At 35.3% G+C, this 22,658-nt stretch overlaps 1 protein-coding gene across 1 annotated transcript in view; it reads left to right on the forward strand.

Annotated features, from left to right (window-relative positions):
- Nucleotides 1-212: 212 nt before the first annotated feature.
- LOC115223784 (iodotyrosine deiodinase 1-like) overlaps nucleotides 213-22,658 on the forward strand; it is a 38,570-nt gene continuing 16,124 nt past the window's right edge. The window contains exons 1-2 of the mRNA XM_029794451.2: nucleotides 213-511; nucleotides 18,341-18,583. Of these exons, the coding sequence (XP_029650311.1) occupies nucleotides 328-511; nucleotides 18,341-18,583 (427 nt within the window). The 5' untranslated portion in view covers nucleotides 213-327. The remainder of the gene's footprint in view (nucleotides 512-18,340; nucleotides 18,584-22,658) is intronic.

A 22,658-nucleotide genomic window follows, 5' to 3' on the forward strand; every position in this document is an offset into this window, starting at 1 on the left:
CGGAGATAGACAGAGACGGTTTGATATAAGGATGAGAAGTGGAAGGAGGGTGAGAGGTGGATACAGAGGGGGTGATACACGGCAATAAAGAAGAAGGGGGGCGTCAATGGAAGGAGAGAAAGAAAGAGAGCGAGAGAGAGAGAGAGAGAATACATGACATATATCATACATGATACCAAGATCTGACCTACTGACATTTTTGCATTTTTTTTGTCGATCACAGTACGCTTGTTATCCCGTTGTAGTACTTCTCTCGCTGTTTATAACAGCACAAGTGCGCTATTTTGTCTTCTAAGAATTTGTGTGGTGTTCTGCGTTTTATAAAGAATGTCTTTCATTTACAACTCGCTTAAATGTTTACTGAACTCATCAAACGGAATTTCCCTTGGAGTAGCTGCAGTTGTGATATTAATTGTAATCGTTTATGAATTAAAGCTGAGTCGAAGTCGACGTTTGCAGAACAAAAAACGCCTCTCCGAACAACAGAGATACAATGTATCTCGTGACAAAGGTAAATTATATTCGTCGTTTTCCTCCTTTCATATAAAATGTGAATATGTGATTGCAATGCATTTCCGATTCGTTCCTACGACGAACATATTTCCCTAATGTGAAACCGATAGAATATTCTTTTACACGTTTCGGTCACATGACTGGGGTCATGCTGGAGCGCCGCCTTAAAGGGTTTTAGTCGAAGAAATCGACACAGGAGTTGTAAATTGTAAGCCTAGTATATATTCTATCGTTCGCTTTTGCAGAAACGCTAAGGTTACAGGAACATAAACACACCAACATCGGTTGTCAAGCGATGGAGTGGGAACAAGCACAGACACAAATACTTTGTAAGCCTAGTACTTATTCTATCGTTCACTTATGCCGAAACGCTAAGGTTACAGGAACATAAACACACCAACATCGGTTATCAAGCGATGAAGTGGGGACAAGCACAGACAAAAATACATAAACACACTCTACTTTATTGATTTTTAGAATAATGGGTTTCTTTTATAGTATATTCAATTGTTTCTGTATGGTGTGAATAACGCCTTACACTATTCAATTGCTTAATAGAAGTTTTTCTCTAAATTATATACATATATCATATATTGTGAAATTTGATTTAGAATTGCTAAATTGAATTTTTCCAAGTAAGTTTGGAATTATATTCCCTATTATTATTATTATATTATTATTATTATTATTATTATTATTATTATTATGTATTATCATTATTATTATTATTATTATTATATTATTATTATTATTATTATATTATTATTATATCATCATCATTATATATGTGCATATATATATATATATATAATATATATATATATATATATATATATATATATATATATATTGTTGTATTTCGGAATGGTCATTTTGCCAGTTTAGCCAATAAAAACACACGCACTATATATTTGGTGTTACTTTGATTCAGTGTTATTTACATTAATCTTAATCTTATTTCGGCCAGAGTTCTTTCGTCACACTGCTGTGACCGCATCAGTGGTCCTTTGCTTTCTTTTTTCTTATTTGTGTGTCTCTCCTTACTAACCGTCAGCCATTTTGTATTTCTATTGTATGTGTCTTCATTTGCGCATGCGTATATCTCTATATGCGTCTATGTTTAGTTAGTGTGTATGTATGTTGGGGGGGATGCCTGTAATATTTGTATCTTCTGTTTATATACATCCATGTAATTTGTTTTTGTTTTTGTTTATTCTTTTTTTCTTTTTATTTTGTTCATGTTTACATCCACTTATTACTATTATTATCATTATTATTATTATTACGTGTGCTTGTTTGCTTGTATGCCTCCTCGTTCCGTTTTGAAGAACTCCATTATCAATACTTACGCACGTTGACTTATTGTCCAATCAGCCAATTGTCCATTCGGCGAATTATCTGTTGGCGAATTATCAGTCGGCGAATTATCTTTTGGCGAATTATCAGTCGGCGAACTGTCTGTCGACGAATTGTCTGCACGCGATTTAAAAATATCCTTCCACCAGCAACATCTCGTAAAAGTTGAAGGCGAAACATAATTTGCTGAGACCTAATTGCCTGTAAGACATCGGTTGTTGCGTCTTACACCGTACTCGTCAAAACACACCTAAACAATCTTTACCCGAATAATTGGTTTGCAGTTACAGAAAATTTGAACTTCTTAATCTCTACATAAACTTTAATAGATATATAACAAATCTTACATATTTGAGGCAGGGATGTACAGGCAAAGGAACTTTTCTTTTGAACGGCAGTTTTTAGCATAATTTCTAGGTAATTAAAAAATGTTAAACTTCGTATACTGGTAGAATGTGTTTATAAAACATCTTTTTCTCTTGGCTTTATTGAGAAAATTCTATAGTTTGCAAGGTATTTGTTGTTTTTTTCTTCAATTTCTGCAATTTCAACCAATCACTGAAGTCTATTAAGGTAAAAAACATTCTGTGCCGTATTAATATGACCCTCGTTTAAGAAACAGATTGGGTTTATTTAGGTTTGTGAAGAAAAAAAGATACCCTTCTCCCCACCCGTAACCTTAAAGCAGATTGAAATGCAATAGATCGATACTAGGGTCATAATTATGGGTGACAATTTCATATGACACCGCTAGAAACAACTGCCGTTCAAACCGAAAAGATCCTAGCCAAATCTAACAACTGCAGATAATTTTTGAGAAAAATGATAATGTGAATAGTCTTAATGTTAAATGTAACCACCGTGTTCGCTCATTGAGATCCAATTATCGAGCAACTATATCTCGTTTACAAAACAACTGAAAAATAACAGATAGCAAAATTGAAAAGATTTCCATAACTTGATATGGAAGACACTCATAATCCAAAAAATAATCTACTGGGATTCAAAGTAAACAACTGCCAAGTCCAACAAGCTTTCCTGTTTTTCTCTATCATCGAAAAGAGGCATTTGCACTTGAAATAATGCTTTACGAAATGATTGAAGTGAATGATAAACCATTGTTATATATATTGAATATGGGAATCCTGCTGCTTGTATGCATATATGCGTATGTGTATACATTCATAAATACATACATACGTTCAACCATATATATATACATGCAACCATACATATACATACACATATATATATATATTCTTTTATTTTTCTCTTATAAGTATCAGCACTAAGGCTGTGGACACGGTGGAGCACTACCCACGTAATCACTTTTTCAATGAGCAATCGTATGCGATTGGCTTTTGAAGAAGGAGGGAGTTCTCCACTGCTTCCCTCATATGTTATATAATATATATATATATATATATATATATATATATATATATATATATATATATATATACATATATATATATATATTATATATATTTATATGTGTATATATATATATGTATGTATATATATATGTGTGTCTATATATATACATATATATATATAATATATATGTATATATATAGGTGTACATATATATATATTATATATATATATATATATATATATATATATATATAATATATATGTATGTATGTGTATGTATGTATGTGTATGTATATAAATTTAATACAAGGAAAAATACAAGCAATTTTCCACTGGTTTTTCAGTAATTACACAATATGGCAAGGAAGATTTTCACAACCTAAAAGGGTTTTATATTCAATATACAACAATTAAATGAAAATGAAAATTTATAATTCACATATTTTAAATATAGTTTATTAAAATAATATTATATTACACTTAATATCATATACTATAATAAGACTAAAAATTAAAATATTAATCCTACAAATTGTTTCGATGCATACCCAACAATGAATTTATAAAAATGTCGTATGTTGGGATATGAATATCCTCAGGGTAATATTTGACATAATTAGATACAATTTTATCTAAAAAATGTTTAATCCTAGAACAGAGTGCATTAAATATGATTGTAAGCGTGAGCATAAATAATTTAAGAATATAATAAAAAATATAAATAAATAATTCAAATAGATAAAATAAATAGAAACTAGTATAACTATCATAAACAGTCTTGTCTACTTTTAATAATCCTAAATCTAAAAATATTTCATCACTATAAAGGAAATAGTTTATTCTTGTACTGAATTTATTTTATAAATTACTTGAGTAATTATACTAGTGTTTTTTGCTGGTAAAACGTAGAAATCACAGATTGACATATGTTTAAAAAACATTCCTATACAACCGAGGAAGGGTTATATTAAGGACCTAATTAGTAAAAACTACTGAATTTATCCATAGAATCCGATGGAAAGCATTGTACTATGATAAAGAAGTCGAACGGATAATTAACCTTCATAACGAAGAAATTGAACTTTTTAAAATGAACTTGAAGACTATGAAATTTCCACCAGCAAACCGCCATTTGAATCCTTTGATAATGATTTACGATCTGTTGTTAAAAATATTTAATCCGTTGAGTATCTCCCTAGGGGAATGAACACTTAAAGGATCTGAAATATTTGGTATGTGACCTTAAAAGAAAAAATGGGATTATTGCGCAATCTGATAAAACTGGAAACATATAATATGGATATATTTGAATATCATGTATTAATGAAGAGTGAAATTACTAGTAATTATAAAGTAGTAAGTAAAAATGTTTTAAGCTCCATTAACTTGGAAGCTAATAAAATTATGAATGATTCTAATTTTGATGATAGAGCAGAACCATCTGTGACTATGCAACCTCGCTTCACTTTAAAATATCACAAGGAGAATTTGTTTTCTAACACTAAAATTAGGTTAATTTTCCCAGGCCGATCTGATCTAGGTAGATTAAGTAAAAATATTTTAGATAAAGTATATAGATGCACTTAAGAAAAAAATTGAACTTTGGTCTAATACGAAGCTATTTATTGGTTTGATAATAAAAATACAAGTAACTTTATACAGTAAATTTATAGGTGCAGGAGTGGCTGTGTGGTAAGTAGCTTGCTTACCAACCACATGGTTCCGGGTTCAGTCCCACTGCGTGGCACCTTGGGCAATTGTCTTCTACTATAGCCTTCTACTATGGGATCAGGTGATTCTGCCCAAGTTACTAATATTATAGGCATATACTTTTTCTTTCATTTAAGTAGTGAATATCCAGAAATTAAAAGTGGACTGTATATTTTAATCTGATCTATCAAATTTATTGTACATTCTCTCTTACTGGGAATAGGTATATCCTTCAATGATGAGTTCCAGTCTATTTGTTCAAGCATACATTTATATGGGTGATATCGTGAACTCAATTTTCCTGTGTTCTTTATATACAATGTAATCGACATGTTTTGATGTAATTGAATTTTGAAAACAATTTTTAGGAACCGACTGATTAATAAGTTTAAATTACTATTTAAATTACTAAATTACTCAACTTGATTTCGAGCCGGGTCGTCTGCTGCTGGAGAGGACCGATCAGGTAAAGGACCTAGGTATCTTGGTGGATTCCTCCTTTTCGCCTTCGGCCCAGTGCGTCCATGCTGCCAACAAAGCACGCGGAATTCTGTTTTTGATTCGACGGTCATTCGGAATGCTCACAACAGCCATATTCCTACCACTCTATGTTGGAGTATGGGATTCATGCCTCTTCTCCTTATCTCCTCAAAGACATACAGCATCACGAAATAGTCCAGAGGCTGGCTACCCGCATGGTTCATGGTCTCAAAAATTTGTCCTACGAAGAAAGGCTGAGGACGCTCGACCTTTATTCTCTTGAAAAACGCCGCCGCCGTGGTGATCTCATTCTCGCCCACAACATCATAAGAGGGAAGTGCAACCTCTCGAAGGAGCTGTTCTTCACTCCTGCTCCAGAGATCGGCTGCGGGGTCATCTCAATCGAAGGAGAGGAGCTTTCTCCGTCCGGGTTGCGGATCCGTGGAACAAGCTGCCAGACGAGATGGTGAAGATGCCGACGACCGCTTTGTCAAAGCCTCCCTTGACCTCAAGTGGCCTGAACTCTTTACATGAACACCACCCTGTACTTAACTCCATGTCCCCCTACATGGCCTTGCTATTTGCTTTTGAGCCAAATTAACTAACTAACTAACTAACTATATTGATGTGGATATTTACAGTATTTCAGTGAATTACTAAATAAATTAAGTATCATATCATATATTATATAAAATTTGATTGTCTAGTATTGGATTAAAATTTACAAATACCGTAATGTATTTATGTTATGTATAAAACTATATTAGTATATTTGTAATTTAATTAAAGTTATAAAGTTATAAGTAAATTAAATTAAATTATTTTATTTTATCTTAAATGGCTATAATCATTTAAATTAAATTTAATAATGATAGCAATAACATACAAATAGATTTATAATAGATTCCATAGAGATTAAAGACATTTGTTACGTCTTATTATATACTTCCGGTTCTGTTTTTTTCTCGAAAGCATGAATTATAACTTTATAAACAATGATGATATTTTCCTCTGAAACACTAAGTAAATTTCTGTTTTGTTACTTATTTCTTTATCTATAATGACTATATTAGTACCTAAAAGAAGATTATGCTAATTCTTAAATATTCTTATATATAGGCGCAGGAGTGGATGTGTGGTAGGTAGCTTGTTTACCAACCACATGATTCCGGGTTCAGTCCCACTGCGTGGCACCTTGGACAAGTGTCTTCTACTATGGCCTCAGGCCGACCAAAGCCTTGTGAATGGATTTGCTAGACGGAAACTGAAAAGAAGCCCGTCGTATATATGTATATACATGTGTGAGTGTTCGTGTGTGTGTTTGTGTGTCTATGTTTGTCCCCCCACATCGCCTGACAACCGATATTGGTGTGTTTACATCCCCATTGCTTAGCGGTTCAGCAAAAGAGACCGATAGGATAAGTACTAGGCTTACAAAGAATAAGTCCTGGGGTCGATTTGTTCGACTAAAGGTGGTGCTCCAGCATGGCCGCAGTCAAATGACTGAAACAAGTAAAGATATAAAGACAAGAAGATATATATATATACGAGCAAAACGCACCCACACCCACCCCACGTCCAATGGACGGCGCTGAGTTGTCAAATATTTAAAGCAAATTTTCTGAAAACAACTTTGAGATAACAGCAAAACTAGAAATAAAGATAGACTTTTTCTATTCCAAGAAAAACGATTTTACAAGTGCACGTTCCCACGGCTTTATCGATCGTAGTTTCACTTGGAAACGATTTTTGAAATTTTTTCAGGACTTGTACCCGCCCTGATACCGTCGGTACCTACATATCAAATTTGAGCGCAATCGGAGGATGCCCGAGATACTAGAAGTCACACACAGAGACAGACGGGTTATATATATATAAATATATATATATATATATCACGTGATCACGTGACCGACTAGACCATCAGATGTTGCTACACATCGCTGGTCACAATGCCTTTGCATTGTTTTAGCCTTCGAATGACGCCACTCCGATGGCTAAGCGAGCAGGCCAACAGAAGAAAGAGTGGGAGAAAGAGTGGTGAAAGAGTACAGCAGGGATCACCACCCCATGCCGGAGCCTCGTGGAGCTTTTAGTTGTTTTCGCTCAATAAACACACACAATGCCCGATCTGCGAATCGAAATCGCCATCCTACGACCGCAAGTCCGCTGCCCTAACCACTGGGCCATTGCGCCTCTCTCTCTCTCTCTCTCTCCCTCCCTCTCTCTCTCTCTCACTCTCTCTCTCTCTATCTATATATATATATGTATATGTATATATATATATAACGGGAAGCTTTATGAAAATAAACAAAAGACGAAGGCAGGTGGAAAACAAATATATATATTTAAAATTATGCATATACTTATATTTATCGTAGACGCTATAAAACTTATATTGTGTATATCCGGTTCTTCTGATCTGTCAAAATTACATGTCTATAAAAACTATACGTGTGATTGCTTGTATAATTGTAAGGGCAGGGGCAGCGTCAGGGTCTGTATTAGGTGAGGCAGGACGAGGGTTGGTGTCGGCGGGGATAGAGTGGGGTGAAGTGGGAAAGGGTATGGGCAGGATAAGGTTATCATCAGTGAGTTCTCTCCCGCTTGCGATACATATTGGTATGGAAGAAACGTCTTCCTGGGGTTAAAACGGCAGTACAATTATCTCTTTGAGAACAACCACTATAAAGAGGTGATAACCACTATCCGATAGAAAGATAGATAGATAGATAGATAGATAGATAGATAGATAGATAGATAGATAGATAGATAGATAGATAGATAGATAGATGGATGGATGGATAGATAGATAGATAGATAGATAGATAGATAGATAGATAGATAGATAGATAGATAGATAGATAGATAGATAGATAGATAGATAGATAGATAGAGGAGAGAGAGAGAGAAAAGAATAAAAGGAGAACAGAGGTAAGTATTTCACAATGCAGAATTTAAAAAGATCCAAAACATTTTATAACAATTGCAGCGTGGAAGGTGTTTGTAAGCCGTTTAAGAAACACACAAAAGCCGTTCGATTCACTTCAACATTTAAGTTTAATTTGTCAAAATATTTTCGTCGCTAAAATCCGCGCACGGATTTTTGTCAGTGAACAGGTCGCGGTCTTAAAGCGACGAAAATATTTTGACAAATTAAACTTAAATGTTGAAGTGAATCGAACGGCTTTTGGGTGTTTCTTAAATGACTTACAAACACCTTCCACGCTGCAATTGTTTTCGTTCCAGCACACGATCTCAGATCAAATCACTTGCTATGCGAGTACATCTCCGTAAAAAACATTTTATACTTTGGACACAAAGGCCTACCTTTGCGTTTGAAATATAAACGCTTTGTTTTAAACTTTCTGCATTGTTTGATGCTTTCCTTATTTCTTGTGTGTGGGTGTGGGTTGGTGTATTAATTACTTTAATTGTTGCAACATGAAATCGTAATTAAAATTACATAGTTAGACATTAAAATATCACACCTCGAATTAGCTGTAATTTTGGCGGCGGTATACTTCGGTGAAGACCGTAATATTCCGCCGCACTCATAGTGGAAGCTGGAGAGAGTAAAATGAAGAAGAAACCTTTCTATCACAGACAGACAGATTAGCATCTTGTCGTGACTAAACAACTGTATCATCACAAGTTTGTAGTAATATAACTTCAGAGAAATGTACTAAAGGTGTGTAATCGTATTATGTTGAAGTAGAGTTTCTTTATATGAATAAGAAATATTTTATGGATACAAGTGTAAATGAACAAGGTAGATAACGGTATCTAGTTCATTGCATTGGTACATATTGAATATGACGGACTTCAGTCTTATTATCCACTTGCAGAAGATATTAAAATCGCAAAAAGCCGTCCATGTATGTTTTATCGATATCCACCGCCTGTAATAAGTAGCTGCAACAACAAAAAAACCACCATCTACTACAAAAACAACATGAACAGCAGCAACACCAACAGCAGCAATATCGATAACAACAATAATAACATGAACATCGCCAACAACAACAACAATTACAACTATTTCAGCAATTTCAACAATAGCAGCTACAAGGTCCTCTAAGCCACCAGACTACATTTTCTTTTACGTTAACTACAACTGCTACTACTACTACTACTATACTACTACTACTACTACTACTACTACTACTTCTACTACTACTACTACTTCTTCTTCTTCTTCTTCTCCTCCTCCTCCTTCTTCTTCTACTTCTTCTTCTTCTTCTCTTCCTTCTCCTTCTTCTTCTGCTGCTGCTTCTTCTTCTTCGTCGTCTTCTTTTTCTACTCCTTCTTCTTCACCTTCTTCTTCACCTTCTTCTTCTTCTTCTTCTTCTTCTTCTTCTCCTTCTTCTTCTTCTTCCTCTTCTTTTCCTTCTCCTTCTTCTTCTTCTTCTTCTTTTCTTTCTTCTTCTTCTTCTTCTTCTTCTTCTTCTTCTTCTCCTTTTTCTTCTACTTCTTCTACAACTGATTTCACTTCTCTCACTGACTTAACTCATCAACACCCCTCTATCTCTGTCTTTAACCAATCTCAAACACTAATTTATTTATTTCCTTGCCCACCACACCATTTCTCAACGTCAACACTACCAAATTCAACTAACTTCATTACTGCTTCTTCTACCAGTGTCCAACCTCAACCGTACCTTCTTCCTCCCACTCCAGCCTCCACTGCCCAATTCCATCGAAGTCAAATAAATTTAAACTTAAACCTCTTTACAATCCACTGTCCCTTAAAAAATTCACTCAGCTAAAACGAAATTTTAAAAATATGTAAATATGCCTCCATTTTTTTTTACGCACGTGACTATGCACATATCGCGACTGTAATTTCCTTCATCGAACAAGGAGACGACATCTAATCAATGATCAAAAAACAAAATTCCTACCAAAGCGCAGGAGTGGCTGTGTGGTAGGTAGCTTGCTAACCAACCACATGGCTCCTGGTTCAGTCCTACTGCATGGAATCTTGGGCAAATGTCTACTACTATAGCCACGGGCCAACAAAAGCCATGTCAGTGAATTTGGTAGACGGAAACGGAAAGAATCTCGTCGTATATATATATATATATATATATACGCGCGCACATACACACACCACACATATATACTCTTTTACTTGTTTCAGACTGTGGCCATGCTGGAGCACGGCCTTTAGTCGAGCAAATCGACCTCAGGACTTATTCTTTGTAAGCCTAGTACTTATTATATTGGTCTCTTTTGCCGAACCGCTAAATTATGGTGACGTAAACACACCAGCATCGGTTGTCGAGTGATGCTGGGGGGACAAACACAGAGACACAAACACATACACACACATACATATATACGACGGGCTTCTTTCAGTTTCCGTCTACCAAATCCACTCACAAGGCTTTGGTCGGCCCGAGGCTATAGTAGAAGACACTTGCCCAAGGTGCCACGCAGTGGGAATGAAACCGGAACTATGTGGTTGGTATGCAAACTACTTACCACACAGCCACTCCTGTGAATCATAGATCAACGTCCAAAATCCCGATGGTGCTTCAGCAGAATCGCAGTTGCATACCTGAAGCGAATAAAAGAATGAAAGAATAAAAAAATACAGTAAATCCTCGCCTTATCGCGGTTCACCTATCGCGGTTTATGATTTAAGCTAACGTCGATTCCCCCGTGGTGTTGTTTTGCATTTACAATAAAATACATATATACAAGTTATAAAAATAATTTAAAAACATACAGTGCTATATCTGCTTCGCGGATTTTCACCCGCGATAGTCGAGGGATAACTGTATGTGTGTGTGTGTGTGTGTGTGTGTGTGTGTGTGTGTGTGTGTGTGTGTATGGATGCATGTATGTATGTATGTATGTATGTATGTATGTATAGGCGTCCGGTCTGGGAATCGAAACCGCGATCCTACGACCGCGAGTCCGCTGCCCTAACCACTGGGCCATTGCGCCTCATATATATATATATATACATACATACATACATACATACATACATACATACATACATACATACATACATACATACATACATATACGTATATTCAGTTATCTACCGGATAGAATCGGGCATGATGCCATATGGATATTTTCTTTTAATCCTCCTGAAAAATATATGAAACTGCTTGAATATTACCATACAATGTTCTCGGCAAAACAGCCGTCCCATTAAACTTTAAACCTGAATATACCTTCTATAAGATGAATGGCATTTGATGACGTCAGAAACAAATTCACCACCTGCAGACGACATATGCACACGGTTCTATGAAACAAGTTTATGTGATAAAGATTAAACGCAGCTATTAAATCCAGGTATTTTATATATTTATCTCACACGCAAGAGAAGTGCTCTACACTGAACCAACCAATTTCTAGAGCTGATTGTAATATATATATATATATATGCAACCATATTGGATCATCCCGTAAATAATGCGGTTTTTTTATACTTCGATTTTTTTCAAAATTAAGAAAAAATATTTTTTCTTTAATCTAAATATACTCTCCTTCATTAGAAATATTGAATTTCTAAACGTCTCAAAGAGACATGAACGGTGGTGGAGCGATAGAGTGGTTGTATACTGTCAACATAATGTGACAGTCCCGTAAGGGAATTACCTCACCGCTGTTTAGCTCTAGGAAGCACCGACGTTTCCTGTCAGCTTTTTCTACAATACTCTTCCATCTACCTGCATTTTTGTGTATTTCATTACATTTTTGTTTTGTAGGTCCTTCTTTATACCAAATCCATCCTCCTTAATGATTGCATATAGAGTCAGATCGGCTGCTTTTGCAAGTTTTTTTTTTTTGCACACGTCACACCATTTCCTTGTTAAACATGTAGCGACCGGTTTTGCATAAACTGGGAGAGTTATGTAACTAGTAATGTATTCAGTCAGTAAGAACCTGCAAATAATGTGTATTCGATAAATTTAATCGCAGAAAATGCTGTAGAAAATGATTCATTTAGTTCGTTGTTTCCTAACAGTAAGGTTAGTGGAGGCACATGGCCTAATGGTGAGAGCAGCGGACTGGCGGTCGGCGGATCGTGGGTTCGATTCTCAGACCGAGTGATGTGTGTGTTTATGAGCGAAACACCTAAGCTACACATGGCTCCGGCAACAGGTAATGACGAACTTATACTAACTCTTTCGCCACAACTTTCTCTCACTCTTTCCTCCTGCATCTTGCAGCTCACCTGACGCGGGACCAGCGTCCCGTGAAGGTGGGGAACCTATGCGCCAAGGAAACCGGGTAACCGGCCTTACAATAAGGTTAGTGTTAGATCCCTCCATCTTGATTTAGATTACGTTACAGGATGCGAAGACAAAACCGAGATGTTTCACCTATCTTAGCTGTACATTTACCACCTGTTTTAATTGAACATGTACGGAATATCTTTATGGCCCAAATTGCTTACAATAAATAACCGTCAATTCTTGAAATCCTATTCTACGATATAAAAAAAGACGGGGGTATTTGATCAGATATATTAGTAAAAATCATTTAATCAAAGATATATTCGATCAGGGAGCTTTGAGATCAAACAATATGAATAGAAACCAGTAAGGTAATCTAAATGTAATACCTCGATCTGTTAATACTAGCAACGATATTTAAATTAAATTCAGCCGCCCTAATGATTTGTGGTTCCATCGAGATGGTAGGTCTCCAGATGGATTCAAATTTCGTCATTGGAAACATTTGGCTCTACTGAGTCTACTCATCACATATATTGTTGAGAATATAATGTATTTCCTCATTTCATATGAGGTATATAATCGTAAACACTACTGTAAAAATGGGTCCTATTCCTTTTGTTATTGAATATTTTCCTTCTTCCAATCTTTATATTTAACCTGTGAGGGTTTTACTTCTATCATTTCTGTGCTGCACATGTAGTTGGGACACTAGCGGCGTAGAGCAAACTCATCATGGAGAAAATATGGTCTTGCTGACGTGTTGCATTATTTAGAATATATTTGTCGCTATAAGTCAATCACTGACAACCGATATATCAGTATATAGGTTTGTATTTATGAAAATTTTAAATGAGAATGGCTATAAATCTTGTTATGAAACAAAGCTGAAAAGGAACCAACTGTGCGATCTGATAAAAATGTGACAATCACTTTCATTTTGCAGATGGAACATAAATAACATCCTACGGCTTTTAGACATAATAAGATTTGACCACTTTCCCTGAATTCCAGATATTACGAAAATGGCTTCCTTATTCGGTAATTTTCTGCTACAGTCTTCTTCATAAACATTGACAATTACCATTAACTTGAGATATCGCAAACCCTCTGCCATATAGGTCCATTTTCTAAATCAACCAGCAACAAATATCTTCTCTTGTTGTTTTGTGAAATTTATTGTGTCAGCCCTCTGTCGGTTTTTAGTTCTAGTTTCATCTATCGATGACCTTATATGGGTGCATGTATGACTGAGGGGTTTAGAAGCTCGTTTGGCAACTGCATGATTTCTGGTTCAGTTCCACCGCACGGCACCTTGAGCGGGTGTCTTCTACAATAATCCCTGGCTGTTGACTAATGCCTTGGGAGTAAACTTGATAAACGGAGACTAAAGAAAACCCGTCTTAAATATACAGGTATATATGTGTGTGTGTGCTTGTGGGTGTGTTTGTGTGTGAGTGTGTGTGTGTGTTTGTGTGTGTGTGCGTGTTTGTGTGTGTGTGTGCGTGTTTGTGTGTGTGTGTGTGTGTGGTGTGTGTGTGTGCTCCTGTGTTTCCCAAGCCGCTTGAAAACCGGTGCTCTTTTTCCTTACGTGGACGTAACGTAGCGGTTCGGGAAAAGGCGGTGGTCCAACATGGCCACAGTCAAATGACTGAAACAAGTAAAAGAGTAAAAGAATAAAGCCCACATCTCAGTTGGGAATTGTAAATGCAGGTCCATTACCACAATCAGATGTTCACATATATACAGTGTTTGTAGATATCAAGATTTCAGAATCCTTTATTTACTCTTATTTACTCGGCAATTATGTTTGAATTATAATTACATGCTCTAAACTGATACCACATATTTTTATAATTCATTTTCTCTCTCTGATATATATATATATATATATATATATATATATATATATATATATAAGAATTTTTTGCGTAATAAGATAAAAAAAAACAAGGCTGTGTAGATATTAGAGCATTTATAGATAGAAGGTCTTACAGCTGTTTCTAGGATATTTATTAATAATATCCCTTCATCAGAGACGGTGTGGGAGGATAGTTAAGTCATAGTTAGTTTAGATGTGATACAAAATAGAGAGTGAGGTGGAGGAAAGAAAATAGATGCAAGATATGCATGGGTATTGAAGTTGTAAATCCATTTTTTAGGCATAATGGTATATATGCAATATTCCAATATCCTTTGAGTAAAGTCCAAAAAGTCCAACAGAGTTTAAAATGAGTCCATCCAAATATAGAGTTTATAAGCAATGTAAGATTCCCATATGAGTGAGATCCAGCAGATTTTTAAACTTGGTCATTCCCATCCGCTCAATGATGAACCACTTACAGCCATTATTAGCTAGGCTGCTACAACACCACCTCTGTTTTGGTTGTAGTTCAATCTGGAGTTTTAGTGGCAGACCAGCCCCAGCACATATAGTACATAGTGTTACGTTATGTCATTCAGCGGAATTTTTTAAATGGACTTTATCTGCAAAATCTTGAAGGTGTCAGATTTGTTTATAGTTTGCATGAACCAGTCTTTTCAAAAATAATTGGGAAAATTCCAGGACCCGGTTAACTGCGATAAAACTACATCGATGACACCCCACATCGCTGGTACTCCACCCGCATTTATTCATTATAATTATCGTAGCATTTTTGGAGTAAACTTTCAAATTTTCCGGTTTAATGTTTGGCACAGGCGAACTGGCAAAATATTCGGCACAAGCAAACACGCCGGACAAATTGCTTAGTATCATGTGTTCTGACTTCACGTTATGAGTTCAATTTGTACAAATCGATTTTGTCTTTCATCCTTTCGGGATCGATAAAATATATACCAGTTGAACCGGGGGAAGAAATTGTGATTAGCTAGCCTCTTCCCTCTAAATTTCAGGCCCCGGGCCTTTAATACAATGAAATATATAAGAAACTGCAGAACAATCCTCTCAATTTTGCTGCTTCATGTTTAGCACGTTTGTAAACGAGACTTCATACATTTTTGACCAGCGAATATATATTGGATTTTTCTAACTCCAACATAATTGATAATGAACGTCTGTTTGTGTTGGGAATCTGCAATTACTTTGTTGTTTGCTGGAACCTTTTGGAAAAGGACAAAGCAATTACCCCTTCGTTTATAATGCATGATGGCACATACAATGAAGAATACACTTCCTGCCACTTTTCTATGAATTGTTCGGAATTGGTAACATATTCTGGGAAAACATTGATTAAAATTACGGAGATGTACTTGCATAGCAAGTGATTTGATCTGAGATCGTGTGCTGGAACGAAAACAATTGCAGCGTGGAAGGTGTTTGTAAGTCATTTAAGAAACACACAAAAGCCGTTCGAATCACTTCAACATTTAAGTTTAATTTGTCAAAATATTTTCGTCGCTTTAAGACCGCGACCTGTTCGCGGACAAAAATCCGTGCTGCATCTCAAAATATTTGGGAAAATTCCAGGATCCGGTTAATTGCGATAAAACTACATCGAGTTGACGAATGTAGCACATATTTCAGGAAAACGGTAAACGTCGAAGTGTTTCGTCTGTTGAAAATAAGATGGCTATTATAACATGAGTCTGCTTCCGGTGTCATCATTAGGAATATTGATGTATAAAAAGAAAAACAGCAAAGACTGTATTGTATGTAACTTTTGTTATTTCTTTAACTTGTTTAAAATCACAGGATTGCGGACACGCTGGGGTAACATCTTCAAGGGACCACGTGTTTTCAAAGCAAGTTTTTTTAATCACGTATTCATTCTTTAAATTATGTCTAAATTTACTCTCTTTTACTCTTTACTCTTTTACTTGTTTCAGTCATTTGACTGTGGCCATGCTGGAGCACCGCCTTTAGTCGAGCAAATCGACACCAGGACTTATTCTTTGTAGGCCTAATATTTATTCTGTCGGTCTCTTTTGCCGAACCGCTAAGTTACGGTGACGTAAACGCACCAGCATCGGTTGTCAAGCGATGTTGGGGGAAGGGGCAAAAACAGACACACAAAGATACACACCACACACACACACACACATATATATATATACATATATACGACGGGCTTCTTTCAGTTTCCGTCAATCACATCCACTCACAAGGCTTTGGTCGGCCCGTGGCTAGAGTAGAAGACACTTGCCCAAGATGACACTCAGTGGGAATGAACCCGGAACCATGTGGTTCGCAAGCAAAAGACACCGATAGAATAAATACTAGGCTGATGAAGAATAAGTTCTGTGGTCGATTTGTTCGACTAAGGGCGGTACTCCAGCATGGCCGCCGTCAAATGACTGAAACAGGTAAAAGAATAAAAGAGTAAAAATGTATATATTAGAAACAAACATACATACCAGTTGGTGGTATACTGATAGCAAAACCGAGCTGTATTTGTTTGTTTCAGTTTATACAGAACAGTGAAGTCCGTAAACACCTGTTCTCAGTTGTTCTAGAATTTCGTGGTCACATCTTCAGGATGTGGTTATGTTGATGTTGGTTTACATGTGACAGCTGAAATTTGAATTTTCGACTGATAGATTGAACATTATCAATCAGTTATTTGGAAATGGTAATTGTTGTGGAATTTTTGGTTTACCTAAATACTGTATTACGAATATTGTTTCTACTAATCTGTCATTTTTTTTGGGGGGGGGAGTAGGGGAATTTCGTTGATTTCAGTTGCATTTTCCATTAACGTATTTTAATTTAAATTGTTTATAAATTTTTTAATGTAGTGCATGTCTCTAAATGGATGATAAACCGACAGAAGATTGTTGCACTTGTATAGCTAATCCAACGCAGCTCGCACAACATTAAGTAATCCTCCTTCAAGTCCATTAGATCTTAACAATTTTCTAATTCGACTCTTTTAAATTTTGGCATCATTTATTAGGGGAGAATTTTCTTCAAGCATTTAAATTCAATTTGCGGTATGGAGATAATTTTCATAATGACATTTGTAGTTCTTTGCTGAACGGGTAGAGAAAGAACGAACTCTTTCTCAGAGTCAACGTTCGAATCAAAATCTTTTTTGCCTGAAAGAAAAAGCTGCGTTTTGAAAATTTTGTAAACTCAGTTTGTTTTACTATTCGTAGCCACTGCTCTGACATGAAGCCTCTGTTATGACAAATACGCTGAAGGAATTCTCTAACCATTGTATTTAATAAAATATCCTGTGTGGAAAGTCTGGCTGCATACACGTTAGTATATGTCAGGTGCATACAATTGACAACACAGTTAATTAAGATTTACTCAGTGAGTTCTACTCAACACATGTTTACACGTGGAATTAGCAGAATCATTATTAACTTTAGTTTTGGCCGATAAAGTTGAACTGAAAAACCTTACAACGAGGCATGAATTGCACGAAGCCGACTTGCAGTCTTGGGAAGAGCTATCTGAGCGGAAAATTCGTGGATGTATTCAACATCAAACTCGTGTTCGGCGTCAAATAGTTGACTGTCGCGGTGGTAACAGATTCATGTGATAAATTTTTTGTATATTTTTGTTTCATAATATATATTTTTTCGGATGCAGCCAGACTTTTCACACAGAGGGTACAAGAAGTCCTGTGTCTTTTTTTTATTGTTTTGTCCATTTATATTTATTCATTTATTTATTTATTTAGTATTCGACTAAACAAAATATTCAAAATGAAAAAGAACTCAAACACGAGAATTCCTTCTTCATGTTGCAGCGGAAAATAATTCTGAAGACATATATGACGAAACAATAGCAGATGATCACGATGCGAAGATTTTGGTTCCTGTTGAAGATCTCGTCCCGCAGATGCCGTTCAGCCCGGAGATTTATTCAGAGGAGGAAATGCTGAAGAAATCAAAGAACTTTTACCAAACAATGAATGCCAGAAGAAGTTGTCGATTCATCTCTTCAAAACCTGTACCCATCGAAATTATCAACAACATTATTCTCACTGCAGGTTCGACACCATTTCTTTTATATATTTTTTCGTATAAATTTTTTTCCTTTAAAAAAAACCTAAAGTATATATTTCTTTACTACCCACAAGGAGCTAAACACAGAGGGGACAAACAAGGACAGACAAAAGGATTAAGTCAATTACATCGACCCCAGTGCGTAACTGGTACTTATTTTATCGACCCCGAAAGGATGAAAGGCAAAGTCCACCTAAAAACATAAAGTATATATTATGAAAGGCGTATGCATAGCTTTGTGGTTAAGAAGCTCTCGTTGCAACCACATGGTTTCAGGTTCAGTCTCACTGCGCCGCAACTTGGACGCTCAGAGCCGGCCAATACCTTGTGCGTTAATTTTGAAGGCGGATAGTGAGTGCATGTATGTGTGTATGTGCATGTGTGTGTTTGTGTGTTTGCGTGTGTGTGTGTGTGTGTGTGTGCGTGTGTGTGTGTGTGATGCTGATAACAAGGCAAGATTAGAAACAAATAATGTTGAGAACAAAACAAGTTAGAAAATAAATAATGCTGATAACAAAAGAAGTTCAGAAATATCGCTGATAACAAAACGAGTTTAAAAACAAAAATGTTGATAATACGGCAAGATCAGTACTAAATAATGTCGATAACAAACAAGTACGGAAACCTATAATGTTGACAACAAGACGGGTTCGGGAATAAAAATGTTGAATAAAAGACAAGTTCAGAAATCAAGTGAGATGACAGAACTTGAACAGTAAATATTTTCTGAATGGATCAAGTGACATTTCTAAGAATCACGGTAGTGAAAAGAAAATTTACAAAATAATCTACAAGGTAAAATCAGCCCTTAAATCCATCATAAATGAAAACGAACTATAAGTCACATTCAAAAATGGTGTACCGTATGCTGCTATAACTATAGTTTACGTATCGAAGCGACCATTTGTACCGTATATATAGAGACCATCCAAAGACAATCGGCCACATAATTTCTGGGTGCTGCATTCCTGCAGCCATTGCACCCACCGCTGCAACCACTTCAGCATACACCTACCCCGGTACCGGTACACGTCTGACCATACATTCATCCATACACTCTGTTTACTTGGAATAACCAGATTAATGTCCTAAAACATGGAAGCAACCATTTGTGCCGTATATGCAGAGACCATCCAAAAACACTCGACCACATAATTTCTGGATACAGCATTCCTGCAGCCATTACACCCAACGCTTCAACCACTTCAGTATACATCTACCCCGGTACACCTCTGACCATACATTCATCCATACACTCTGTTTACTATACATCAATTTCTGCACCTTCTTCTCCATACATTTCCCACTGCCCCTACTTCACATTCCATCCGTATATATATTCTCTTCAGCTTACATGAACGATTGTGACCACTCCCATCGCAGAACTATATCTATACTCGCAGACTAATCCATAGAAACAGTCAATTGCAACAAAGCAATTACTGTCTTTAATAATGAGTCTCGAAAGTAATATATAAAATTAATATTGAAACAAATTCTCATGGACGCTCTCATATATAAGATTTTCGAGTGAAATAAAAATCTTTGTTAATCAGTTATGATGTGGAATTAAACGCAATGATTTGCTTCCAGCTAGCTTCAGAATAATTCTATAAATATATTACATATAAATTTTGTATATTAATTTCGCTATTCTGCACCCATTCAGAGAGTTTCTTGGTTTTCTTTACGTAGGTATGCTTGAAGAATAATACAACAATTGAAACAAAACAGAAATTGATCTAGAGAAAACTTCTTACATACTTAAGAAAGGTAGGCGTACCCACAATGCACACACATTTGTATAGATGTGTGTGTATGTGCAATTGTGAGCACTAAGAAGTACGCACCTTCGTAAGTTGGAAATGTGAATGTACGTCGTGTGGTGTGAATGAGTTTAAATATATATATATATATATATATATTATATATATATATATATATATATATATACGCGCACACACAACATATCTATACATATGCATATTTACATATAAACATATATATGATACATATACACGTATAATATATATACTTAAATATATATATATATATATATATGTACTTATGCATAAACAGACAAACCTAAAGATAGCTAAATAGATAAGTAGACAGCTAGCTATAATACAAATATAATTAAATATTTATTTGTGTGTGTGCGTGTATACGTGTATATATATATGTGTGTATGTATTAATGTGCATTTGTTGTTGTGTTTGTGTATGCGTGAATACATAAGGGATTAATAATAATTCCTTATTAGACATATGTAAACTCTTTTATGACTTTTTATTGAATCGCTTATTTATCCGCTAAGTGGATTCACTGATGTGTATATACATATATATGTATTTATTTATGTATGTATATGCGTATGTATCTATGTATGTATGTGTGTATGTATATTTGTCTGCGGTTGTGTGTTTGTCCCTGTGTATATGTATGCGTGTATTCATGCATATATATATTTCAGTAATTATGCATGTAGATGTGTTTTGATTCTAACAGCAACGATTATCATATATAAATGAATATTTGTTTATTTAAAAGAAGATGCAATTTCCTAATATCAAATATAATAAAATATGATAAAATATAATAACATTTCCTTCAATATGACTCCATAATTTCATGAAATATTCAACGTAAAATTCTCATAAACGATATCTAAATTGGAAATTAAACTTTGCAACATATTATTTCAAATATCTTCTGTTTCTTCTCGGTTAGACAAAAACGAGCGTTAATTTGCTTCTTCGTATATGAGTTTTCAGTTAATTAGCAACTATCACATGATATTATCTTGATATGCGAATATATTGCAATATGGCGGCATTCATTAAACAACGACCATGATAACGAACGGATTTTACGAGCTTCTTTTATTACTTTTCCTCTTTATCACGTTACTTGTTTCAGTCGTTTGAATGCGGTTATGCTGGAGCACTGCTTTGAAATGTTTTTGCCGAACAATTTGATCTCAAGATTAATATTTAGAGCCTAGTACTTATTCTATCGGTGTCGTTTGTATATATATGTCCCATCCTGTCCTGTTTACCTGTCCTATTGACTTTACATATATATATATATGTTTGCATGAGTGTGTGTGTGTGTGTGTGTGTGTGTGTGTGTGTGTGTGTGTGTGTGTGAGTGTGTGGGTGCGTTCAGGTAGACTTAGTTGTATTTGACCACTACAGGTTGCTATGTGTGCAGTTATAGTTAAGAAGTCATGTATATATGTGTAATGAAGTTTATCAGCGATATGAAGCGCACATATCAAATATTTATAATGGTATATAAGTGTATGAGATTGTGTGTGTAGCTATCTATCTATATATACATGTGTGTGTGTGTGTGTGTGTGTGTATACAGGGGTTGGACAAAATAATGGAAGCACCTACCATCGTAGCATCATAATTTTGAAATATCTATAAAACCGTCAAAAGCCTGTTTATTTTCTATATTTTTTGATTTATCATTAGTGTTGCTTAACTTAATATGTTTTGCTAAAATTGGTGTTTCTTTTCAAATATCATCAGGAAAAGTTAATTAAAATTCATTAAAATGACACATTATAGAACTTTCAAAGAGATCAAATTGTTGATGCTCGTATGGCTGGCGCTAACGAATATATATATATATATATATATTATATATATATATATATATATATATATACTTTTTATAATTATGAGTATAATTATAATTAGGGTTCAGCAAAAAGAATTTGCTTTGCCACATACCGAACTTTTCGAAATAGCAGCCAAATAACTTAGCTATTTCTTCTACTATACGAAGAATATCCCAGATAACGTATACCCAAAAACAATTCACGTAGGCATAGAGCAAAAACAACGAAAATGCACTCGGCATTTGATTGCTTGTGGGCGTGTTTCTAAGGTAGATAGATATGGAGATGCAAGAATTACATCTTCACTCTACCATTCCCTTCCTCAGCACAAGATTTCACGATTTTCAATTAGAGAGCATTGAAAAAATTGAACATACCTAGCTGATTCAAGTAACATCAGACAAACTATATCCAACATCCAGTGCCAA

This window comes from Octopus sinensis, linkage group LG24 (assembly GCF_006345805.1).
Source record: "Octopus sinensis linkage group LG24, ASM634580v1, whole genome shotgun sequence".
NCBI lineage: Eukaryota > Metazoa > Mollusca > Cephalopoda > Octopoda > Octopodidae > Octopus > Octopus sinensis.